Source organism: Pan paniscus, chromosome 10 (assembly GCF_029289425.2).
Source record: "Pan paniscus chromosome 10, NHGRI_mPanPan1-v2.0_pri, whole genome shotgun sequence".
Lineage (NCBI taxonomy): Eukaryota > Metazoa > Chordata > Mammalia > Primates > Hominidae > Pan > Pan paniscus.
In genome coordinates, this window is record NC_073259.2 from 71,565,100 (window position 1) to 71,587,533 (window position 22,434).

Here is a 22,434-nt window from a genome sequence, read left to right on the forward strand (position 1 = left end):
CTCCTGACCCGAGAAGATTAGCGTTGAAAGGGTCGGTCGTGTTTGTTTGGGCCTGGGGCTAAATTCCCAGCCCAAGTGCTGAGGCTGATAATAATCGGGGCGGCGATCAGACAGCCCCGGTGTGGGAAATCGTCCGCTCGGTCTCCCTAAGTCCCCGAAGTCGCCTCCCACTTTCGGTGACTGCTTGTTTATTTACATGCAGTCAATGATAGTAAATGGATGCGCGCCAGTATAGGCCGACCCCGAGGGTGGCGGGGTGCTCTTCGCAGCTTCTCTGTGGAGACCGGTCAGCGGGGCGGCGGGGCCGCTCGTGGAGTGGCCGCTCGCGGCGTCTCCCTGGTGGCATCCGCACAGCCCGCCGCGGTCCGGTCCCGCTCCGGGTCAGAATTGGCGGCTGCGGGGACGACCTTGCGGCTAGGCAGGGGGCGGGCCGCCGCGTGGGTCCGGCAGTCCCTCCTCCCGCCAAGGCGCCGCCCAGACCCGCTCTCCAGCCGGCCCGGCTCCCCACCCTAGACCGCCCCAGCCACCCCTTCCTCCGCCGGCCCGGCCCCCGCTCCTCCCCCGCCGGCCCGGCCCGGCCCCCTCCTTCTCCCCGCCGGCGCTCGCTGCCTCCCCCCTTCCCTCTTCCCACACCGCCCTCAGCCGCTCCCTCTCGTACGCCCGTCTGAAGAGGAATCGAGCGCGGAACGCATCGATAGCTCTGCCCTCTGCGGCCGCCCGGCCCCGAACTCATCGGTGTGCTCGGAGCTCGATTTTCCTAGGCGGCGGCCGCGGCGGCGGAGGCAGCAGCGGCGGCGGCAGTGGCGGCGGCGACGGTGGCGGCGGCTCGGCCAGTACTCCCGGCCCCCGCCATTTCGGACTGGGAGCGAGCGCGGCGCAGGCACTGAAGGCGGCGGCGGGGCCAGAGGCTCAGCGGCTCCCAGGTGCGGGAGAGAGGTACGGAGCGGACCACCCCTCCTGGGCCCCTGCCCGGGTCCCGACCCTCTTTGCCGGCGCCGGGCGGGGCCGGCGGCGAGTGAATGAATTAGGGGTCCCCGGAGGGGCGGGTGGGGGGCGCGGGCGCGGGGCCGGGGCGGGCGGGGTGAGAGGGGTCTGCAGGGGGTAGGCGCGCGGACGCGGCGGCGCGGGGAGTGAGGAATGGGCGGTGCGGGGCTGAGGAGGGTGAGGCTGGAGGCGGTCGCCGCTGGTGCTGCTTCCTGGACGGGGAACCCCTTCCTTCCTCCTCCCCGAGAGCCGCGGCTGGAGGCTTCTGGGGAGAAACTCGGGCCGGGCCGGCTGCCCCTCGGAGCGGTGGGGTGCGGTGGAGGTTACTCCCGCGGCGCCCCGGCCTCCCCTCCCCCTCTCCCCGCTCCCGCACCTCTTGCCTCCCTTTCCAGCACTCGGCTGCCTCGGTCCAGCCTTCCCTGCTGCATTTGGCATCTCTAGGACGAAGGTATAAACTTCTCCCTCGAGCGCAGGCTGGACGGATAGTGGTCCTTTTCCGTGTGTAGGGGATATGTGAGTAAGAGGGGAGGTCACGTTTTGGAAGAGCATAGGAAAGTGCTTAGAGACCACTGTTTGAGGTTATTGTGTTTGGAAAAAAATGCATCTGCCTCCGAGTTCCTGACTGCTCCCCTCCCCCATGTATGGGCTGTGACATTGCTGTGGCCACAAAGGAGGAGGTGGAGGTAGAGATGGTGGAAGAACAGGTGGCCAACACCCTACACGTAGAGCCTGTGACCTACAGTGAAAAGGAAAAAGTTAATCCCAGATGGTCTGTTTTGCTTGGTCAAGTTAAACCCGAAGAAAACCCGCAGAGCAGAAGCAAGGCTTTTTCCTTGCTAGTTGAGTGTAGACAGCAATAGCAAAAATAGTACTTGAAGTTTAATTTACCTGTTCTTGTCCTTTCCCTTGTTTCTTATGTATTACCCTCATCCCCTCATCTCTTTTATACTACCCTCATTTTGCAGATGTGTTCTACATTTCAAGAGTTATTACAGTACTCCAAAACAGCACTTACATGATTTTTTAAACTTAACAGAGGAATTGTAGCAATCCACCAGCTAACCGCCTGAAATAGACTTAAACATGTGCATCTCCTTTTTTTTTTTTTTTTTTTTTTTTTTTTGAGACACAGTCTCGCTCTGTTGCCCAGGCTGGAGTGCAATGGCGTGGTATCGGCTCACTGAAACCTCCGCCTCCTGGGTTCAAGCAATTCTCCTGCCTCAGCCTCCCGAGTAGCTGGGACTAGTAGGTGCACGCCACCATGCCCAGCTAATTTTTGTATTTTTAGTAGAGACAGAGTTTCATCATGTTGGTCAGGATGGTCTCCATCTGCTCTGTTGCCCAGGCTGGAGTGCAGTGGCGCCGTCTCGGCTCACTGCAACCTCTGCCTCCTCCGTTCAAGCAATTCTCCTGCCTCAGCCTCCCGAATAACTGGGATTACAGGTGTCTGCTGCCATGCCCGGCTAATTTTTTGTATTTTTAGTAGAGACGGGGGTTTCACCATGTTGGTCAGGCTGGTCTAGAACTCCTCACCTCGTAATCTGCCCACCTCGGCCTCCCATAGTGGCATGTGCATCTTATAGCTGAAGTCTAAGCCTTCTTAAATCTTGAGATCCATCAAAACAGACAGGTTTTCTAATTGTTATACAATGTATATGTTATGTTTATAATAGAAATCATTTTACAAATAAGTTATAAATGGGAAAGGTCTATTTGTAATTATCAGCTCAGAATTAACCATAAAACTGGTGTCACTGAAGTGACTGAGGTCCAAAATGCTGACTCTGCATGTTATAGACTACAGATATCAAATATGGTTGCTAACAATAGTTTACTTTGAGACTGTAGCCATCCACAGTATACTTGCTTTTAAGAGATGGTAGATGGTAATTCAGTTTTATGAAAAATAAAAATGAATTTTCTTCCATTACAAAATTGTTGGATTCGAGTCCAGTCCACTCCTTACTAGCTTTTCTAACTCTCGGTGAGGGAGCCCCTCCCAGCCCATGATCTTCATTTGATAAGACTCCTTTGGAACCCAGTTCTCTCTAGTGGATTTAAATGTGATTTGGTTTTAAAAATCTCATTCAAGGAATTTTTTTTTTTTCTGGAAACAACCACCGCATGGACAAGTAAACCAGAAGATATATGTGGCTCTGAATTCATATATATATACACAAACTCTAATCCAATGTCTGTCCACAGTATTTCCTAGGCTAGTAAACTTCTTGGCCTTAACGACCCCTCTACCCTCTTTCTTTTTTTGAGAGAGAGAGTCTCACTCTGTCACCCAGGCCGGAATGCAGTGGCGCGATCTCGGCCCACTACTACCTCCGACTCTCAGGCTCAAGCGATTCTCCCGCCTCAGCTTCCCGAGTAGCCGGGATTACAGGCTCCCGCCACCGGGCTAATTGTATTTTTAGATACGGGATTTCACCATGTTGGCCAGGCTGGTCTCGACCTCCTGACCTCAGGTGATCCGCCCGCCTAAGCCTCCCAAAGTGCTAGGATTACAGGCCACCACACCTGGCCTACACTCCGGGCACATTGGCTCTTATCTGTAATCCCAGCACTTTGGGAGACTGAGGCGGGAGGATCGCTTGAGGCCAGGAGTTGGAGACCAGCGTACTCAACATAGTGAGACCTTGTTATAAAGAAAAAAAAAAAAATCGAGGATTAAAAAAAATCTTTGATTTGTGTGGGATTTATTAATATTTACCGTATTGGAAATTAAAACAATTTTAAAAAATGTATTCATTTAAAAATAGAAATAATAAGCCCATTACTTGGTAACATGAATAAAATATTTTATGAAAAATAACTATTTTCCAAAACAAAACCAAAACTTAGAAGAGTGGTATTGTTTCACACTTTAGTAAATCTCTTTAATGATGTGGCATAATGGAAGATATGGATTCTTATATCTGCATCTGCATTCAATCTATTATGATCACACATCTGGAAAACTTGTGAAAGAATGGGAGTGAAAAGGGTAAAGGACATCTTAATGTTATTATGAAAACAGTTTTGACCTCTTGCACACCAGAAAAGTCTTAGTAACCTGAGGGGTTCCTGGACCACATTTTGAGAACTGTTTCAGGCTATGCAAACTGGTTGGGGGGAGGTTGGGGTAGGCAGAGAGCTAGAAGATACATTTTAGTGTAATTCTCATCTATTCCTAATTGCTTTGGCCTACATTTGAAATAAAGCGTGGAGGCAAATGGGATAAGATACATGTTTGTAGTGGTTGTTAACTTCACCCTAGACAAGCAGCCAGTAAGTCTAGGTAGAGCAGAGTAAGGCGGGGAACTATACCGTGACCGTGTGTGATACAATTTTTCTAGCCTGTGGTGCTTTTTGCGGCAGGGCTTAGGAGTAAGGTTAGTATGTTATCATTTGGGAAACCAAATTATTATTTTTGGTCTTCAGTAAATTGTGATGCTGTGTATATTTAGTGTTTATCTATAATATATGCACATTCATTAATTTGGAGCTACTCATCCTATAATAAATACTTGTGCATTTACTCCCATTTTTTTCTGCATTTCTCTCTTTATTTATAATTATGTGTTACATGAGGGAAAGGAGATGAAATTAAACATTCATATTATTTCAAAAAATTTGAAACAACTAACTAAAAAATATGTTTTATTTTCTGTATGGTGTTTGTTATACAAGCTGTCAATATTCATGCACCTGTTGGGAGACAGTGTATGAAAAGCAAAGAGTAACAGTCACATGGATTACTGATTACTGAGATATATTCACTTGCATCTTTTTTTTTTTGAGACGGAGTCCCTCTGTCGCCCAGGCTGGAGTGCAGTGGCGCGATCTCGGCTCACTGCAAGCTCCGCCTCCTGGGTTCACGCCATTCTTCTGCCTCAGCCTCCCGAGTAGCTGGGACTACAGGCGCCCGCCGCCACGCCCGGCTAATTTTTTTGTATTTTTAGTAGAGACGGGGTTTCACCGGGTTAGCCAGGATGGTCTTGATGTCCTGACCTCGTGATCCACCCTCCTCGGCCTCCCAAAGTGCTAGGATTATAGGCATGAGCCACCGTGCCTGGCTCACTTGCATCTCTTAACAGCTGTTTTCTTACTAAAAACAGTGTTTATCTCTAATCTTTTTGTTTGTTTGTTTGTTTTGAGATGGAGTCTTACTCTGTCACCCAATCTGGAGTGCAGTGGTGTGATCTGGGCTCACTGCAACCTCTGCCTCCCGGGTTCAAGTGATTCTCCTTCCTCAGCCTCCCCAGTAGCTAGGACTACAGGAGAGCACCACCACGCCTGATTAATTTTTGTATTTTTAGTAGAGATAGGGTTTCACCATATTGGCCAGGCTGGTCTTGAACTCCTGGCCTCAGGTCATCCACCGGCCTTGGCCTCTGAAAGTGCTGGGATTACAGGCATGAGCCGCCGCACCCGGCTTTCTAATCTTCATCTTTTTTTGTGCAGCGGTGATACAGGATTATGTATTGTACTGAACAGTTAATTCGGAGTTGTCTTGGTTTTGCCTTTATTTTCCCCAGAGATTTTTTTTTTTTTTTGAGATGGAGTCTTGCTCTATCGCCAGGCTGGAGTGCAGTGGCGCGATCTCGGCTCACTGCAACCTCGGACTCCTATTTTCCCCAGAGATATTTCACACATTAAAATGTCATCGAATATTGTTCTTCTTTGCCTCAGTGTTTAAATTTTTATTTCCCCATGACACAATCCAGCTTTATTTGACACTCATTCTCTCAACTCTCATCTGATTCTTACTGTTAATATTTATCCAAGAGAACTACTGCCATGATGCTTTAAAAGTTTTTCTGTAGCTGTTGCATATTGACTTCTAACACTTAGAGGTGGGGGTCCACTAGGAAAACTGTAACAATAAGAGTGGAGATAGCTGTCAGCAACTTTTGTGAGGGTGTGCTACAGGGTGTAGAGCACTGTGCTAGACACTTGGATGAGTGAAGTCGTGATATGATCCTTTGAGAGCCTTTAGCCGCCGCAGAACAGCAGTCTGGCTGTTTAGATAGAACAACTTGATTTTAAGATAAAAGAACAGTCTGTGTAGCATTTATGCATTTTTCTTAAGCGTCGATGGAGGAGTTTGTAAATGAAGTACAGTTCATTACGATACACATCTGTAGTCAACTGGAATTTTCATGATTGAATTTTGTAAGGTATTTTGAAATAATTTTTCATATAAAGGTGAGTTTGTATTAAAAGGTACTGGTGGAGTATTTGATAGTGTATTAACGTTATGTGTGACATGTTCTAATATAGTCACATTTTCATTATTTTTATTATAAGGCCTGCTGAAAATGACTGAATATAAACTTGTGGTAGTTGGAGCTGGTGGCGTAGGCAAGAGTGCCTTGACGATACAGCTAATTCAGAATCATTTTGTGGACGAATATGATCCAACAATAGAGGTAAATCTTGTTTTAATGTTATGCATATTACTGGTGCAGGACCATTCTTTGATACAGATAAAGGTTTCTCTGACCATTTTCATGAGTACTTATTACAAGATAATTATGCTGAAAGTTAAGTTATCTGAAATGCACCTTGGGTTTCAAGTTATATGTAACCATTAATATGGGAACTTTACTTTCCTTGGGAGTATGTCAGGTCCATGATGTTCACTCTCTGTGCATTCTGATTGGAAGTGTATTTCAGAGTTTTGTGAGAGGGTAGAAATTTGTTTCCTATTTGGACCTAAAAGACAATCTTTTTATTGTAACTTTTATTTTTATGGGTTTCTTGGTATTGTGACATCATATGTAAAGGTTAGCTTTAATTGTACTAGTGAAATATAATTGTTTGATGGTTGATTTTTTTAAACTTCATCAGCAGTATTTTCCTATCTTCTTCTCAACATTAGAGAACCTACAACTACCGGATAAATTTTACAAAATGAATTATTTGCCTAAGGTGTGATTTATATAAAGGTACTATTACCAACTTTACCTTTGCTTTGTTGTCATTTTTAAATTTACTCAAGGAAATACTAGGATTTAAAAAAAAATTCCTTGAGTAAATTTAAATTGTTACCATGTTTTTGAGGATTATTTTCAGATGTTTTTAGTTTAATGAAAATTTACCAAAGACCAGCAGCAGAATGATAAGTAACAACCTGTAAGACACCTTGAAGGTCATGTAGTAGAACTTCCATCCCAAGCAGATGAGGATTTATTTAATCTCAAAGACCTCCAGGAGGGGACATTCCCCAACTGTCCTTGTTAACTCATTTTCAGAACATATTTATTAGCATATTTTGCACATAATTTGAATCTTCATGTTAAATTTAACATCAGTGGAGATGGAAAATAAGCATATCGCCTTGTCTTTGAAATAGCCCTATATTGTTAGATTATTTCTTAGGCTTCTTTACCCTGGATTAAGCAGTCCTAATCCTTTAGCATTTATTCTACATCTAGTGTACTAATTTAAAAAAATCAGTTCTGAAAAATTTCTAAGAACTTTCTTCAAGTTCCAAGCTGTGAAATCTAGAACAGGTCAAAGTGCCTTATTAACGTACTGTACTGTGTAATGTCTTGAAGAAACACTTTGCACTGAGGCAAGTTCTGAGGGCATTGGTGGCCTTGGGAAGATATTTATGCAGTTTAGAACCCGGAGAATTGATTAGATAACTAATCATAAGGAAACGTCACGTATTTTTGGTACTGTAAAAAAGTGGAGAAATAATGCCTATTTGCAAAGATTTGATTTAAACATAGAAGCAACTTTATTTGGCTTCCAGTTTTAAGAATTTACAGCAGTAAAGGGGAACAGTCTAATTGAAGTAGACTGCCTATGCAATAGTCTCTGTATATTTACTTTTGACAAGTTAATTCAATGTGTACTATAGTTTTGTTTCTTTGAAGAGGTTTGAATAGTGCACCCATTTTAATCTGTATTGCAAATTTAGGGTTACTTGGCAGACTCTACTATTTAAATCAGATGTAAAAGGAAGTTTTAATATAATTCACTTTATGCCTGAAAGTTTTCCTGGGATTTTGGAAGGTGATTTTACTGGAAATGCTGTCTGTCTTCCCTGAAAATCTGAGAAATTCCATTACACTTTGTTTCCAATCAGAGGTCATGAGTGCTATATGAGTATATACAGCATGACGTCATGAATGTGATAAAGTGGGTTAGGAAACCTTTTGCTAATGATTGTTAAAATGCAATATAAATGTTGAAGAAATAAAGCTAACAGTTAAGCCTTTATTTGGGCGGAAGGTTGAAAAAGTTTATAAACTTAAACCTATAACTCTGCTTATGATTTCTGCCAAACCAGAAGACTTGACTCTGGGAAGCATTGGTTACCTGTGAACTTTGAAACTGACGGTCCCTGACGTAGTTTAGTCACCTGGGAAAAGGTATCTGAGATTATCTCTTATCTCCCAAGTTACAATGAGTCTCTGAGGTAACTGACACATTACATTAAGTTCTTGGTGTAGTTAAACTGTAAGAAAGGCAGGAGAACTTAGTAGTTAAATAGTTGGTTAAATGGAAATGCTGACTCCATGTTATTGTAAAAAGTTAAAAATTTAGGAGGATATGGGGATTTCACTGCCATTGCAGGTTTTGATTGGTATTTACCAATCAGTGTGGGTCAGAGAGAAAATTAGAAAGGATATGACTGCACATTTTGGAATTATTAGCAGTTTTTCTACATTTAAAATGGAAATAAATTTTTTAAAAATTTAAATCAAGTAATACTGTATTTTTTGGTGATTTAGATTTTGCAAAATTTACACTAAGAGATAGTAAGGAGGGTGGCTATTTTTTCTTTCAATAATGTCTCTGAGAGGTTGTAACTCATCTAAGGATACGTAGCTAATAAGTGGTAGGATTTGAATTTAAATTCTCTGAGACCAAGTTAAGTAGAATTTGCACTGTACTCTTGTATAACTTTTTAAAACTGAAAATTAGCTATCTTTCAAATTAAGAAAATATTTACTAATGGAGACTAATTCAGATTTGTAAGTATACCAAAATTTGAACTTAGCCTGCTATCTAATGGCAACTTAGTGGCAAAGGTATGATGTAAAATCATTCAGGTATGACACATAGATGGAGTCTGTTTGTATTCGAGGCTGTGCACATAATCACCTTTACTTGTATTGTGAAGTATATATTGTTATCTTTTATGAAGCCCACTAAAGAGATAATGAAATACCTTGTTATTAGGGCAAGATTATTGAAAACTCAAAATAGCCCCCAAACACAATACTTGGCTAGAAATATATACCTTTATAGTTCAGAGATCACTTATTATCAAAACCCTGAAGTTTTTTTTCTAAGGTAAAATTTGGTGGAAGAGGAAAAGTCTCGTTTTAAAAAAATGTAGGTAGTTACAGAGATCAGAATGATTAGTTGATCACTTACCAAATATAAAGTATCTACTGTATATAATATGCTAGTAAGAATAAATATAGCAGGAAGTATTTTTTCCCAGGCTCTAATTGTTTGACATCAGCATGCTTTTATTGTGGCACTTATAATTCAGCTCAAGTATTATGCCCCTCTTTGATGGAACAGTTTCCTGTTCAGTAAGGAAGACCAGATTAATCATTGGATTGGTTTGTTTCATCTTTAGTGTTCTGAGCTGTAGAGTATTTATTTACCAAAGTTTATCAGTTTTCAGTTTCTTTTATTTTTCCATGTTCATTGTAGAATTCATTTTACCTACGAATGAAGTATGTAGATTATAGAGAGAAAATTTGTAAAATTAAACTGATACTGAAGACTGGTATAAGAAAAGCCTTATGTAATTTGTAAGCTGCTATTCTTCTGAGTTTATACATATATCTTTAGTAATCAATGAGGGATGGTTGGGTGACTGCCCTCCAGGGGACATTTGGCAACATCTGGAGATGTTTTTGGTTGCCACAACTTGGGGAGAGAGTACTGCTACTGGCATCTATTGAGTAGATGCTATTACTTTAAATGGCAAAGCTGCAGTTACCTTTGCACCAACCTAATATTAAACTTCCTGCAGTGCACGGGAAAGCCCCCACAACAGGGTTATCTGACCCCAAACCTCAATGGTGTTAAGGTCCAAACCTTGATATGTTAACCTGTAGCTTTAAACATCCTTTAAATTGTCAAATTCATGTCCCTGACATAAGGTTTATGTTAGATTTTCAAGTATAACAAAGATTTAAACTTTACCTTTTGTACATTAATAATATGTTAGCTTACTCCAGTCTTCTATTAAAACATTCTGTTTTTAAAATCAGAGACACACAGCAATTTTATAAATCATTTCTCTTCAAGGCTGTGAAGCTCTCCCCACTTTTGTGAGTGCCCTCTACTGGTCAAATTATTTGCTTTATAACAAGTAACAATGAAATCCTAAGTTTGTGTAGTTTCGCTGTTTAAATTTTGGGTGTCATTAATTTATAAATATATTCGTTTTATTTAAAAGTCTTATTTTATATGATTGATTTCAAAAAACTTAAAGTATCATTTTTACTCTCTGCTAATATTAATATAAAGATTACTGTCTGTATTAGTTAGGCCTAACTAAGTAGGTGAGTATAGTGAACTAAGAAAGGAAACGAGGCGGTATATAAGAAAATAGGGTGGTTCAGTTGTTAACACTTACTGAGCTTACTTTGTTGAAGGGACTAAAAGGCAGCAGTGTGGCCCTCTGAGCTTCTTTGCATGCACTCAGGAGCTGCTTAATGGAGTCCAAGGCTTGGTGGTGTGTTACAGGGGATGATAGGAGGGTCCTATTCAGAAGTGGCAAATTGTGAAAGTGCACATTTTGTAGAGTTTTATAGGACTGTAGAATAGTTGTGAGCACCTGATTTTTAGAATAAACTAACAGAAAACTCAGGTACTGTATTTGGGTCAAATTAAGAATAAGTATTTATTAAGACCTGAATATAAAACTTTACTGGTCATGGTTTTTTTCTACCTTGGGTGTTTATAAATCCAAAGCTTTAAAAACATACAAATGGAAGTTGGTAATGGAAGTAAGTGAAAGGGAAAAATGATTTTATGGTTTGGAATCTCCTAAGATTCTGGTTTTAACAATACAACTAATTCCTTAATCCTAGAAATGTTCTTCACTGCCCACTTTGTACCATGCAGTCTTCCTGTGGGCTAGAGATACACTGAGGCACAAAACAGACCAGATTCCTGCCTTCATGGAGCTTATTACTTTTAGGTATCTCTAGATTTCTTGTAATACCTATTACAATGCCTGCACATCAGTTCATTCATGTGGGTTCAGCGTAGTACTCAGTACATGGCAAATTCAAGTTTTAGTTTTCGGAACTTCATGGATTTTTTTCCTCAGAATATCTTCTATCCATAATTGGTTGAATCTGTAGATGCAGTACCCATGGATATGGATGGCCCACTTTATTTTGAAGAGCAGTGTTTCTAGGCAATCATGCTAATTATATATGACTTAATTTAGAGGCTTTATACTTAAGAGCATTACATTTCTGGCGTCTCTTAACCATTATTATTTCATAATGTGTAGGTTATGGAACAGTTAAATTATTGGGATCTTAATATAGAAATTAGTAGAAATAAGCCAGGTGTGGTGGTTCATGCCTGTAATAGCACTTTGGGAGGCTGAGGCTATTCGCTGTACTATTTTTTACTACTTTTCTATAGGTTTGAAATTTTTTCAAAATAAAACATTGAAAAAAGTATCTAAGGTAGTTAGTGTGTCCCTCCTTAATCCTTTCAAATATTTTATTTTCACTATTTCTATTAATTTTTTTTTTTTGTTTTTGAGATGGAGTCTCGCTCTGTTGCCCAGGCTGGAGTGCAGTGGCGCGATCTTGGCTCACTGCAGCCTCCACCTCCTGGGTTCCAGCCATTCTCCTGCCTCAGCCTCCTGGGTAGCTGGGATTACAGGCATGCACCACCACACCCAACTACTTTTTGTGTTTTTAGTAGAGACGGGGTTTCACCATGTTGGCCAGGCTAGTCTCGAACTCCTGACCTCGTGATCTGCCCGCCTCAGCAGTGTCACTGCTTCTAGACCGTTTTCAAGGCACAGAGCTCAGAAATGCATGTTATTAAGAAATCAAGAGTTAACTATTTTTCACCTTCTTTCTCCTGCGGTGAGAACCCTGGTTCTACCCTGTTTCTCCTTGTGTAAATTTTAACGCTAAACTATACACTTGTGAAATAAAAATGATAATGTCATTCTTAAATTATGGATCTTGCAGTATTATCTAAGTAACATAGATTGAGTGATTTAACTTTAGGTTTCCTTTTTTGTGGAATTTGGATAAATATTTTTCTCCCTTGAGAAAAGTGAGACTCCTTTCTCATTATCAGAGTATTCTTAAACCATTAAGGCAAACATTTGGGAAAAAATTGAGCTATCTGGCTGCATAAAAATTAAGTTTTCTTTAACAAAGATAGAAGACAAATGAAAACCTAGAAAAACCATTTGGTTCAAGTAACAGGAAGCTATCTTATATATGAATTAGAGAAAAGCAAACACACAAATAGAAAAAAAGGGATGGGGGGTACTAAAGATATAAATAGCTTGTCTACCAAAAAAGAAATAAAATAAATAACATGAACATATAAAAAGACACTTACTTCATGAATATGATGCAAGTTCAAACAATAAATAACATTTCTGTACTTTCATATTGGCTAAGGTTAAAATGATAACTGCTAGGAAGGGTATGGAGAAGTGTGCGCCTTGCACTGTAGTGGGAGTATAGACCCTCAGACTTTATGGAGGTCAGTCTGGAAATATGTTTCAAAATGTAAACTACATGTCTTTTGACCAGGTAATTCAACTTCTTGAAATTTATCCGAGGATTTAATTGGATAAATGTTTAAGATGTATATATAAGAATGTTTATTGCAGTGTTGTTTATGATTTTAAAAAAATGGAAGTCATCTTCATGTCTACAATAGAGAATGGGTGAATAAAGTATGGTATCTCCATATATACAAATTACATAGTTGTTGGAAATATTAGGTAGATTTAGATATACTGATGTTCAAAAATGTCCATTATGTAAGTGAAGCTGGGTCACAGCACCTTGTGTTGAGTATGATTTCATCTAGAAACAAAATTACTCCCTCATTCTTTGTGGTGTTTTAGTTTTTTAAAATAAGCTTATACCGTTGGGGCTGGGGGAAAAGTAAATACTCATTCTGGAGAGAGAAAAGGGCACTAAAGTTTCAGATACCATTAGATTATTTCATGCTTATTTTTCAAGCCTCAATAAATTACATAATTCACATGTAGTCTTGGATTAAGGAAATTGCTATTAAGGCTAAATAAATAATATCTGAGAGGTATATAATATAAAATATGAACATTATATTGGCATTAAGATTGGATCCACGGTCATTCCAGCCTCTCATTCTTACCTGGACTTCAAGTGATCACTTGTGGGCAAATGCCATGTGACTTGAACAGGTTACACATGTATGCTCATTATATCGTTATTTTCAAAATTTGTCATATAAATTTTCCTTGAGTTCATTCAGATTTTTGAACTAGTTTTTTCTCTTGGGAGTGGTACACACTTAATTCTCTCTAGTACTAAGCTAATGTTCACCATTCTTATAATTTTAAGTATCCAGCATTTAGTAAAGAAGTCTTTGTTTTCTTTATCCTTACTTTTAGTGAATGTCTTAGTTTTTAATTGAAAATTCTGCCATGAAAATAAGCTCTTTAACATCTTCACTCCCTAATCAAAACAGAAATCCTTCATAGCCTTCAGTTTTAGCTATCCTTCCCTGTGATTTGTCCAGCTCCATTATATTTATTTTGAAATATGGTGACCAGTTTTGCAAAATTATTTCAACTGTAGATGCCCAATGATTTTGTAAGGAGAAGATACTGTTTCTGAACAGTTCTCAGTAGCCAGTGGCCTGCCCCTACTTTTTGGCCTGCGTGTAGTATATAAAATAATGCAGTTAACTTTTTATAGCACTTTTCATTTTATAAAGAGATTTTCATGGTCTTTAATATTAATCTATGTATAAAGTCCTGTATGCAGTTTTTTACCTACTTTCACAGCTGAAGGAACAATAGCTTAGAGAAGATGTGAGAAAAAGTAGTTTGCCCAAGCCCATAGCACAAATAAGTGAAGTTCTTTGGCTGTCCATAGATCGAAGACTCCCAAGTTTATCTCTAGCCTGGACTTCTGTCCTGAGCACCAGACATGTATGTATATCAAGATGCCTGCAGGTCATATCCACCAGGACAACCCATGAGTACAGGGAATTCAGCATGCCCAATATCACTCATCTTTTCCTTCGCCCTCCCCTTTGTACTCATCCCCTGTCGGTAAGCTCTGTTATTTTAAAAAATTGAAATGTATTCACATAGCATACAATTTACACTTTTCAAGTGTACATGGTTTTTAGTATATTCACAAGGGTTGTGCAGTCATTACTACTAATTCCAGAATGTTGTTATCACCCCAAAAGAAGACCCACATCCATTGGCAGCCACTCCCCAATCCCTTCTCCCACCAGCCTCTAAAAACTGCTAATTTTTCCATCTCTGTGGATTTGTCCACTCTGATTATTTCATATAAAGAGAATCGTACAGACGTGGCCTTTTGTGTCTGGCTTCCTCCACACAGGATGATGTTTTCAGAGTTCGTCTATGTTTTTGCTTGTTGATCATTCCTTCATTCCTTTTTCTGGCTGAATAATACTCTGTTATATGGATATACCTTATTTTGTTTATCTGTTCATTTGATGGGCATTTGAGTGATTTCCTCTTTTTGGCAATTTTGAATAATGCCACTATAAACATTTATGTACATGTTTTTGGGTGACCATATGTTTTCACTTCTCTCGGGTGTATATCTAAGGTAGAATTGCTGGGTTATATGGTACCTCTGTCTTTGACTTTTTGAGGAACTGCCAAGTGGTTTTTGATAGTGATTGTACTGTTTACATTCCTACCAACAATTTTACCTAAGTATGTCTCAAATCTATTTAATCTCCTCGGTCCATACTGCTGTTGCTGCCTTAGTTCAAGTTTTGTCATTTCTTGTAATAATTCCTAGCTCATCTCCCAGTCTCTGCTCCCCTCTCTCCCTCCCTCCCCCTTCTTCTCTCTCTTATTTCCACCCATTTTTAACATTTATAGAAGCCAAAAGTCTAGTTCAGAAAGCAGAAACCACACTAGATATTTCAGCACGGAGAACTAATTAGGTGTTGGAAGACTGAAAGGCAAAAAAACACTGAAGTAACACAGTAACATCAAGAATGGCCACGACTCCTAAGATTCAGGGAATGCTGGGAAGATTTGGGGGTTATCAGAACTGGAAGCTCAGAGGAGGGGCCCCTTGTCGCTGAGGCTTAATCCCTGCAGAGGTGCCTTTGGCTGCTACTGGTGCATCTGAATGGGTATGATGAGTCAGTGTCTGGGAAGGGCCAAAACATTTTGTCCCTTTCTATAATTTGTCATGATAATGCTAGTAATGAATCTGATCTCCCTTCCTATTTTAAAAACCTTTTAGTGATTTTATATAGGATGAAGTTTAAAACTCCTTAATATGATACACATGACCGTCCATAAGCTGGCCCCTGCTTGATTGTCCAGTTTCACTTCTTGGTGCTTATTCTAAGGCCTCTAAGCCTTAGAGATCCTCTAAGCCTTTGAGATCCCCAAACCCTGGACTGCGGACTGGTACCCACCTGTGTGGCCTGAGAGGAACTGGGCTGCACAGCCGGAAGGAGGTGAGCATTACTTGCCTTAGCTCCTGTCAGATCGGCAGCATTAGATTCTCATAGGAGCGTGAACCGTGTTGTGAACTGCCCATGCAAGGATCTAGGTTGCATACTCCTTGGGAGAATCTAACTAATGCCTGATGGTCTGAGGTGAAACAGTTTCATCCTGAAATCACCCCCAACTCGGTCCTTGGAAAAATTGTCTTCCACGAAACTGGTCCCTGGTGCCGGAAAAGTTGGGGACCGCTGTTCTAAGCTAAAGTTATATGGAGCTCCTTGGTTCTGTGTCCTCAACATGCTGTTCTATGTTTTTTACATTCTCTTTGCTCCTTCCTGCTTGGAATGTCCTTCCCCTCCCCGTCTTTCTTAATTCATACAAAGTTGGTCTCTCCTGTGTGCCACCATTGTGCTTCGTCTTGCATATGGTGTTACATTCATTTTATTTTAATTATTTATTTACGTTCATGTCTCTTCCACTCACCTTAGTTGCTTGAGGTCAGAAACTATATAATGTGTGACACGGAATGTGACACCTAGATTTTCGATAAGTGTTTCTATGATACAAGGGAGACTGATGTGGGTAGATGGGAATGAACTCATCAACCTCTGTTTACATACCCTAAATTCCCTGTTTCTTCCCTATTATAATTCTGACAGTCTACAACAGTCTTTGATGGCTTATAAACGGAAAGTGTGGAACACATCATGCTACAGTGAATTTAAATAACCTTTCGGAAGAGTAACGTAAAGTACTTGAGCATTAATTGAGTAAAAGTTTCTCATCTTTTCCTACAGGTGTTATTAAGCAGTATGTAAAAAGTCCTTACAATACTTAATATATTAAGAAAACGTACAATTTCAAGAGGAAATCCCCAAGTAATACATTATTGACATTTTCAGCAGTTCTAGTTATATTGAGAAGAGCATCTCATGGAATTGGTAGAATGAAGATGGAGATTAAATGAGATGATGTTTGTAATATGCTTATGACAGTATCTGGCATATAAGTAAGGGCTCAGTAAATGTTGACTGCTGTAATTACTATTAATAGTAATATGATTACCTTTAGTAAAAGTTACTAGTTTCTTTAGGTTTTTTGTTTACTACAATATGTAAACAAAATCTATACTTGGAATGTATATATTGTTTTGTTTTGATACATGGAATATGTCTGTGTGTCAGGGTCACTGCCTGAGTTGGAAAACCCATACTCGAGTATGTTAAAAGGTGAACACACTGAATAATGTAGTTATTAATGATAATGGAAAAATGACAAACTTGATGTTCTGGTTAATGAGGTTATCTTATCTTGAATGAGTTAGCTTTTAAATTCCTCAAAATAAAGGCATTTAATAAACCAGGAAACACTTCATTAAAAAAATTATGCAAGTCAGTGTAAAAGAAGATTAAAATTCCACATGGGCAAAGGACACACGTTGGCGATAAATATGCAGATAAGAAAAAAAACCTATATAACATTATTACTCCTCAAAGAAATTGGTATGAAAACAATAAAAATGTGTAGCTTGTCAAACCAACAAAAATTTAAAAATATGAAATCCATTTTAAGTAATGATAAAATGGGTGCACTCTTAGTGCACCCATTAGTGGTGGTGGTGGTGGTAGGTGGTTGGATGTAGGATATGTTTTGAAGATAGGTAAATAGTAGTATAATGAACCTCATGTGTGTACCAACCAGCTCTTTCATATCTTAACATTTAGCAACATTTGATTTAGCTCTTTTCTTTTCCAAGATAGAAAAGTTAATACTGTTGAAGACTCCTGCATTCTTTTCCCTAGTCTTATTTTCTTCCCTCCCATAAATGTATTAAAATATCTGTGTGTATTGTTTTGGTTGTATTTTTACATAAAACTTTACATATTATATAAAATGTAATTGAAGGTAAAATTTATTAAATTATTCTTAATATATATTGTAATTTAAAAATAAACAGCTTCATTGTCTTGATAAAATTTATAGTATCTTAAACCTGTGCTTGTTTTCCTAAGAGAACATTGAAACATAGATTTTAAAACAAATTGTTGAAAGATTAAAAAATCTGCCTTTGCACACTGTTACATTGAAAGTGGGGCATTTGTTGTGAACATTCATTTCAAATATGTAGTATCTTCAGAATATTTGAGAAGGATTTGTATTATATAATTGAAAAATCTGTTAAATTGTATTTATGTTAACTGCTTAATTCTAATAAAAATTTCCATTCACTTTTTAGTATCTGCATATATTTACATCAAATGGATTCATTCACTTATTTAAGAGGCAGTACTGATTACCTATAGTGTTCAAGACTGTTAGGTAGAGGGTGTGTAGTGGTGAGTAAAACAGGCGTGAGCCCTACCAACATGGAGTTTAAAGCCTAGTAGAGGATATAGACTTAAACAATTTCACAAGTAAATACATAATTACAAATTATAATACATGCTATGAAGGAAACATAGGAGGTACCAGGGAAGGAAGAATGCTTTGCATTTTTATTTTTAAGACTGAAGAGTGCTATTGGAGGACTTTGAGCTAGTGAATGACATGATCTAACCTACCTTCGTTCATTCATTCATTCATTCATTCATTTTCTTCCTTCCTGGCTCAAGCAGTCCTCCCACCTGAGCCCCCCAAATAGCTGGGACTACAGGTACACACCACCACACCTAATTTTTTTTTTTGTATTTTTTGTATTTTTGATGGGATTTTTACCATGTTGGCCAGGCTGGTCTTGAACTCCTGACCTCAGGTGATCCACCTGTCTCGGCCTCCCAAGGTGTTGGGATTATAGGTGTAAGCCATGGTGCCTAGCCCTAACCTACATTTATAAACTATCACTTGCTGCTGTGTGGAGAATATATTGTAAGATTAACAGCAGGGATACCTGCTAGGAAGCAATTGCTGCAGATTGCCTGAGACAAAATAGTTATCATGGACTAGGGGGATAGTGGTGGTGGTGGTGGTAGGTGGTTGGATGTAGGATATGTTTTGAAGATAGGTAAATGGTGCAAGATTATGGGTCAGTTTTAAATGCGTAAGTAAATTTTCTTTGTAAGACATTTTAGGATGCCATGTTAAGAATCTCTTTATAACTGTCATTTTAAAAAAAACCACATATTTTCTTAGCATAATTTCCCATAGTAGCATTACTGTGTCAAAGGCTATGAACATTTGAATGACTTTAGATAAATACTATAATTGCTTTCCAAAAATATCGTGCTTATTATGTCACCAGAAATGTTTGAATTCTGTCTACAATTCAGTCTTGCCAGTATAGTACATTTCATTTAGAAAATTTTTTTATTACTTATGTAGATGGAAAAAATAATATTTTAGCTGGGAGTGAGGGGACTATGGGGAATAACTTTCCTTCATTTAATATTTTATTGTGAGTTAGTTTAAGTTACTTTATTTTATCGTAGTTTCCTAAAGCTACAAATTAGTAACCTTGGTAACTTATGTACCTAATTTAAAAGTTTACTTTTTTGAAAGGCTGGAAATACTAATTAAAAACGTAACACCTTCATCCTTGTCTTTGCTCCATTATTAACTAGTTTCATTATAGAATCTCTGTGTTTTAAAATCAGATGAGTTTTCATAACCAGTACTTTCTCAGAGTGGTAAATTTAAAAAAATATATAAAGAGAAAGAGAATAAATAATATTTGTTGAGAATACTTCAAAAATGTGAAGAGTTATTAACTTACAGCAGGAGTTGGCAAACTTTTCTATAAAGGGCCATATGGGTCTTTGTCACAAAGTCTTGGGTTTTTGTTTTTGCTTTTTTAAACAGCTATTTAACTATTCCTAGCTAATGGGCAATACAAAAACAGTGGGCAAGATTTGGCCTGTGGGCAGTAGCTTGCTGAACCCTTATTTAGACTCTAAATTTTTTGAAAGAGTCTACATTGATGCATATTTTTTTTCTTCCTCCAAATACAGTTGACCCTTGAACAACATGCGTTTGAGTGACCATGGGTCCACTTGTAATACACGTTTTTTCCCCAACCAAATGCAGATATGGAGGGCTGACTTTTCATATACCCGGATGTTCCTGGGCCAACTGTAGGACTGGAGGCTGGGGGGGTCTTGGAACCAATGCCGTGTGTATACCAGGGATGACTATTTCTTATGGCCTGACCTGAAGTTGGAACAGAATCTTTATTAATATATAATTTTTGTTGCATTTGTTTTCTCTTTATATTTATCCGTTCTTTTTAGATCGTATTTCATTTAACACTTTTTCTTCTTTAGTTTTTACCAAGTTGCACTGAAAATAGCTCAGTGACTAATTGCACTTCTAAGAGTGAGGACCCTAGTTAAAATTAACTCTAAAAATACTGAATTTTTAACCTAAACCTTTTATTTCTAATCAACAGTATTGTTTCTGAGTAGGTTGTAGATTACTTTGAAACTGAATGTGTCTCAGAACTTTGCTATCGATATTTTTAAGGTCTGGTAGGGAAAAGATAATAGGAATGAGATTTATCAGTGAATAGGGGACTGCTTTCCCAGTTTCTCGGTCGCACTGGTGTATTCACCATGGAAGCATCTTATGAAATATGTACATAAACTACTAATATCCCACATTACAGGTTGACTATTCTTTATCTGAAATGCTTAGGACCTAGAAGTATTTTTGGATTTTGGTTTTTCAGAGTAGGGATACTCAGCCTACATTGGTAAGTAAAGAATGTGAGGTGACAGGCTGGGCGCGATGGTTCACGCCTGTAATCCCATCACTTTGGGAGGCCGAGGCGGATCACCTGAGGTCAGGAGTTCAAGACCAGCCTGGCCAATCTGTACTAAAAATACAAAAATTAGCTGGACACAGTGGCACGTGCCAGTAGTCCCAGCTACTCAGGAGGCTGAGGTAGGAGAATCGCTTGAACCTGGGAGGCAGAGGTTGCAGTGACTCGAGATTGTGTCACTGCCCTCCAGCCTAGGCAACAGAGCAAGACTCCATCTCAAAAAAAAAAAAAAAAAAAAAAAAAAAGAATGTGAGGTGGCAGCAATAGGTAGGAAGAGTCTTTGGTCAGCTTTACATGCTCTGTAGCCATGCCTGGGTAATGGGTTGACTCTAAGACTGTACTTTGCTCCCACCTCCTGCTTTTTCATTACTCTTTAGAATGGTTTTTAATTTATGATCTATAGGAGTTCTTTCAAGTATTTAATAAGAGAATAGGCTGAAATAAGTAAATGTCAACTGAATGCTCAAATCTCTACTAAAGAGCCTCTTATTTAGAAAATAAATATCCATCCTTTTTTTCTGACTGGTGAGATAATTTTTATTATAGACGATTTGGAAAATACCATATGCTTTAAAAGATAAGCACAAAATTATAGTCTAATATGGTAGGTTTTCACACTTTAAAAAATTGAAAACCAAAGAAAAACATTTAACATAGCATCTAGTACAAAGAAAAGAGATAAGCAAGAGATAAATGTCTTTTTTGGGACAGAGTTTTGCTGTTGTTGCCCAGGCTGGAGTGCAATGGCACAATCTCAGCTCACCGTAACCTCTACCTCCCGGGTTCAAGTGATTCTCCTTCCTCAGCCTCCCGAGTAGCTGGGATTACAGTCATGCACCACCAGGCCCAGGTAATTTTGTATATTTAGTAGAGATGGGGTTTCTCCATGTTGGTCAGGCTGGTCTCAAACTCCCGACCTCAGGTGATCTGCCCACCTCGGCCTCCCAAAGTGCTGGGATTACAGACATGAGCCATCGCACCCGGCCAAGATAAATGTCTTTTAAATTATCTCCATCAAAGACATAACCTTTATAACATTTTGATGTATATATTACCAGTTTTTAAACACGTAATAGATTTATATAAATACATAAACACATTATTGTGATCATGCTGCACTTAGACATCTTTATATTCTCCTTATACTGTAAACATTTTGAAATACTTTACTAACAACATTTGTAATGACCATTCTTTCTCTTTTTCTCCCTCTGATAGAATGGTCTACAGAGTAATTCATAAACTAAACATACTTTAGAGGCTGGGCGCAGTGGCTCATGCCTGTAATCCCAGCACTTTGGGAGGCTGAGGCGTGCGGATCACGAGGTCAGGAGTTAGAGACCAGCCTGACTAACATGGTGAAACCCCATCTCTACTAAAAAACAGTACAAAAATTAGCTGGGCGTGGTGGCGTGCACCTAGAATCCCAGCTACTCAAGAGGCAGAGGCAGGAGAATCGCTCGAGCCCAGGAGGCAGAGGTTGTAGTGAGCCGACATTGCACCACAGCACTCCAGCCTGGGCGACAGAGTGAGACTCCATCTCAAAAAAAAAAAAAAACCAAACCAAACAAAACAAAAAAAGATACATTAATACTATAGCCCACATGTGGAACATTAAGAAAATAATTGCCTTTATGTTTATGCTTTATACCTGTTGTTAGCCCTGCCTCTTATTTCATGATTTCATGGCTTCACATTGTAACATCCCTTTACCATATTTTTTGAGGACTGTTTTGGCAGAATGTGTGAAATCTTGGGCAGAAGTATTACCCAAAAGTCAGAAGAAAATCAGATTTTTATTTCAAGATTCTGTTAAAGTTACCCACTCCCTTCTTTTACTCAATCTTATAGTTGCAGTTCTCTCTCTTTTTAGAAAAGAAAAAAAGAGGCCCCTCAGGATTTGCAGATGAAACAATATTGCTCTTTAGAGATATCCATCTGGCTGTTAGATTATTTTTCCACAGTTTTCAGAAGTGGATGAGGGCATTAGAATCTTGAGTATTGCCCA

General features: G+C 39.3%; 1 protein-coding gene across 3 annotated transcripts in view; it reads left to right on the forward strand.

The window, feature by feature from the left end:
* Positions 1-622: 622 nt before the first annotated feature.
* KRAS (KRAS proto-oncogene, GTPase) overlaps positions 623-22,434 on the forward strand; it is a 45,842-nt gene continuing 24,030 nt past the window's right edge. The window contains exons 1-2 of one of the 3 annotated variants that reach the window (XM_034936164.2): positions 623-923; positions 6,283-6,404. In XM_034936164.2, coding sequence (XP_034792055.1) covers positions 6,294-6,404 — 111 coding nt within the window. In that variant the 5' untranslated portion in view covers positions 623-923; positions 6,283-6,293. Of the gene's footprint in view, positions 937-6,282; positions 6,405-22,434 lie in introns of all 3 variants that reach the window. The other 2 variants (XM_057299487.2, XM_034936161.2) reach the window with 2 other exon arrangements.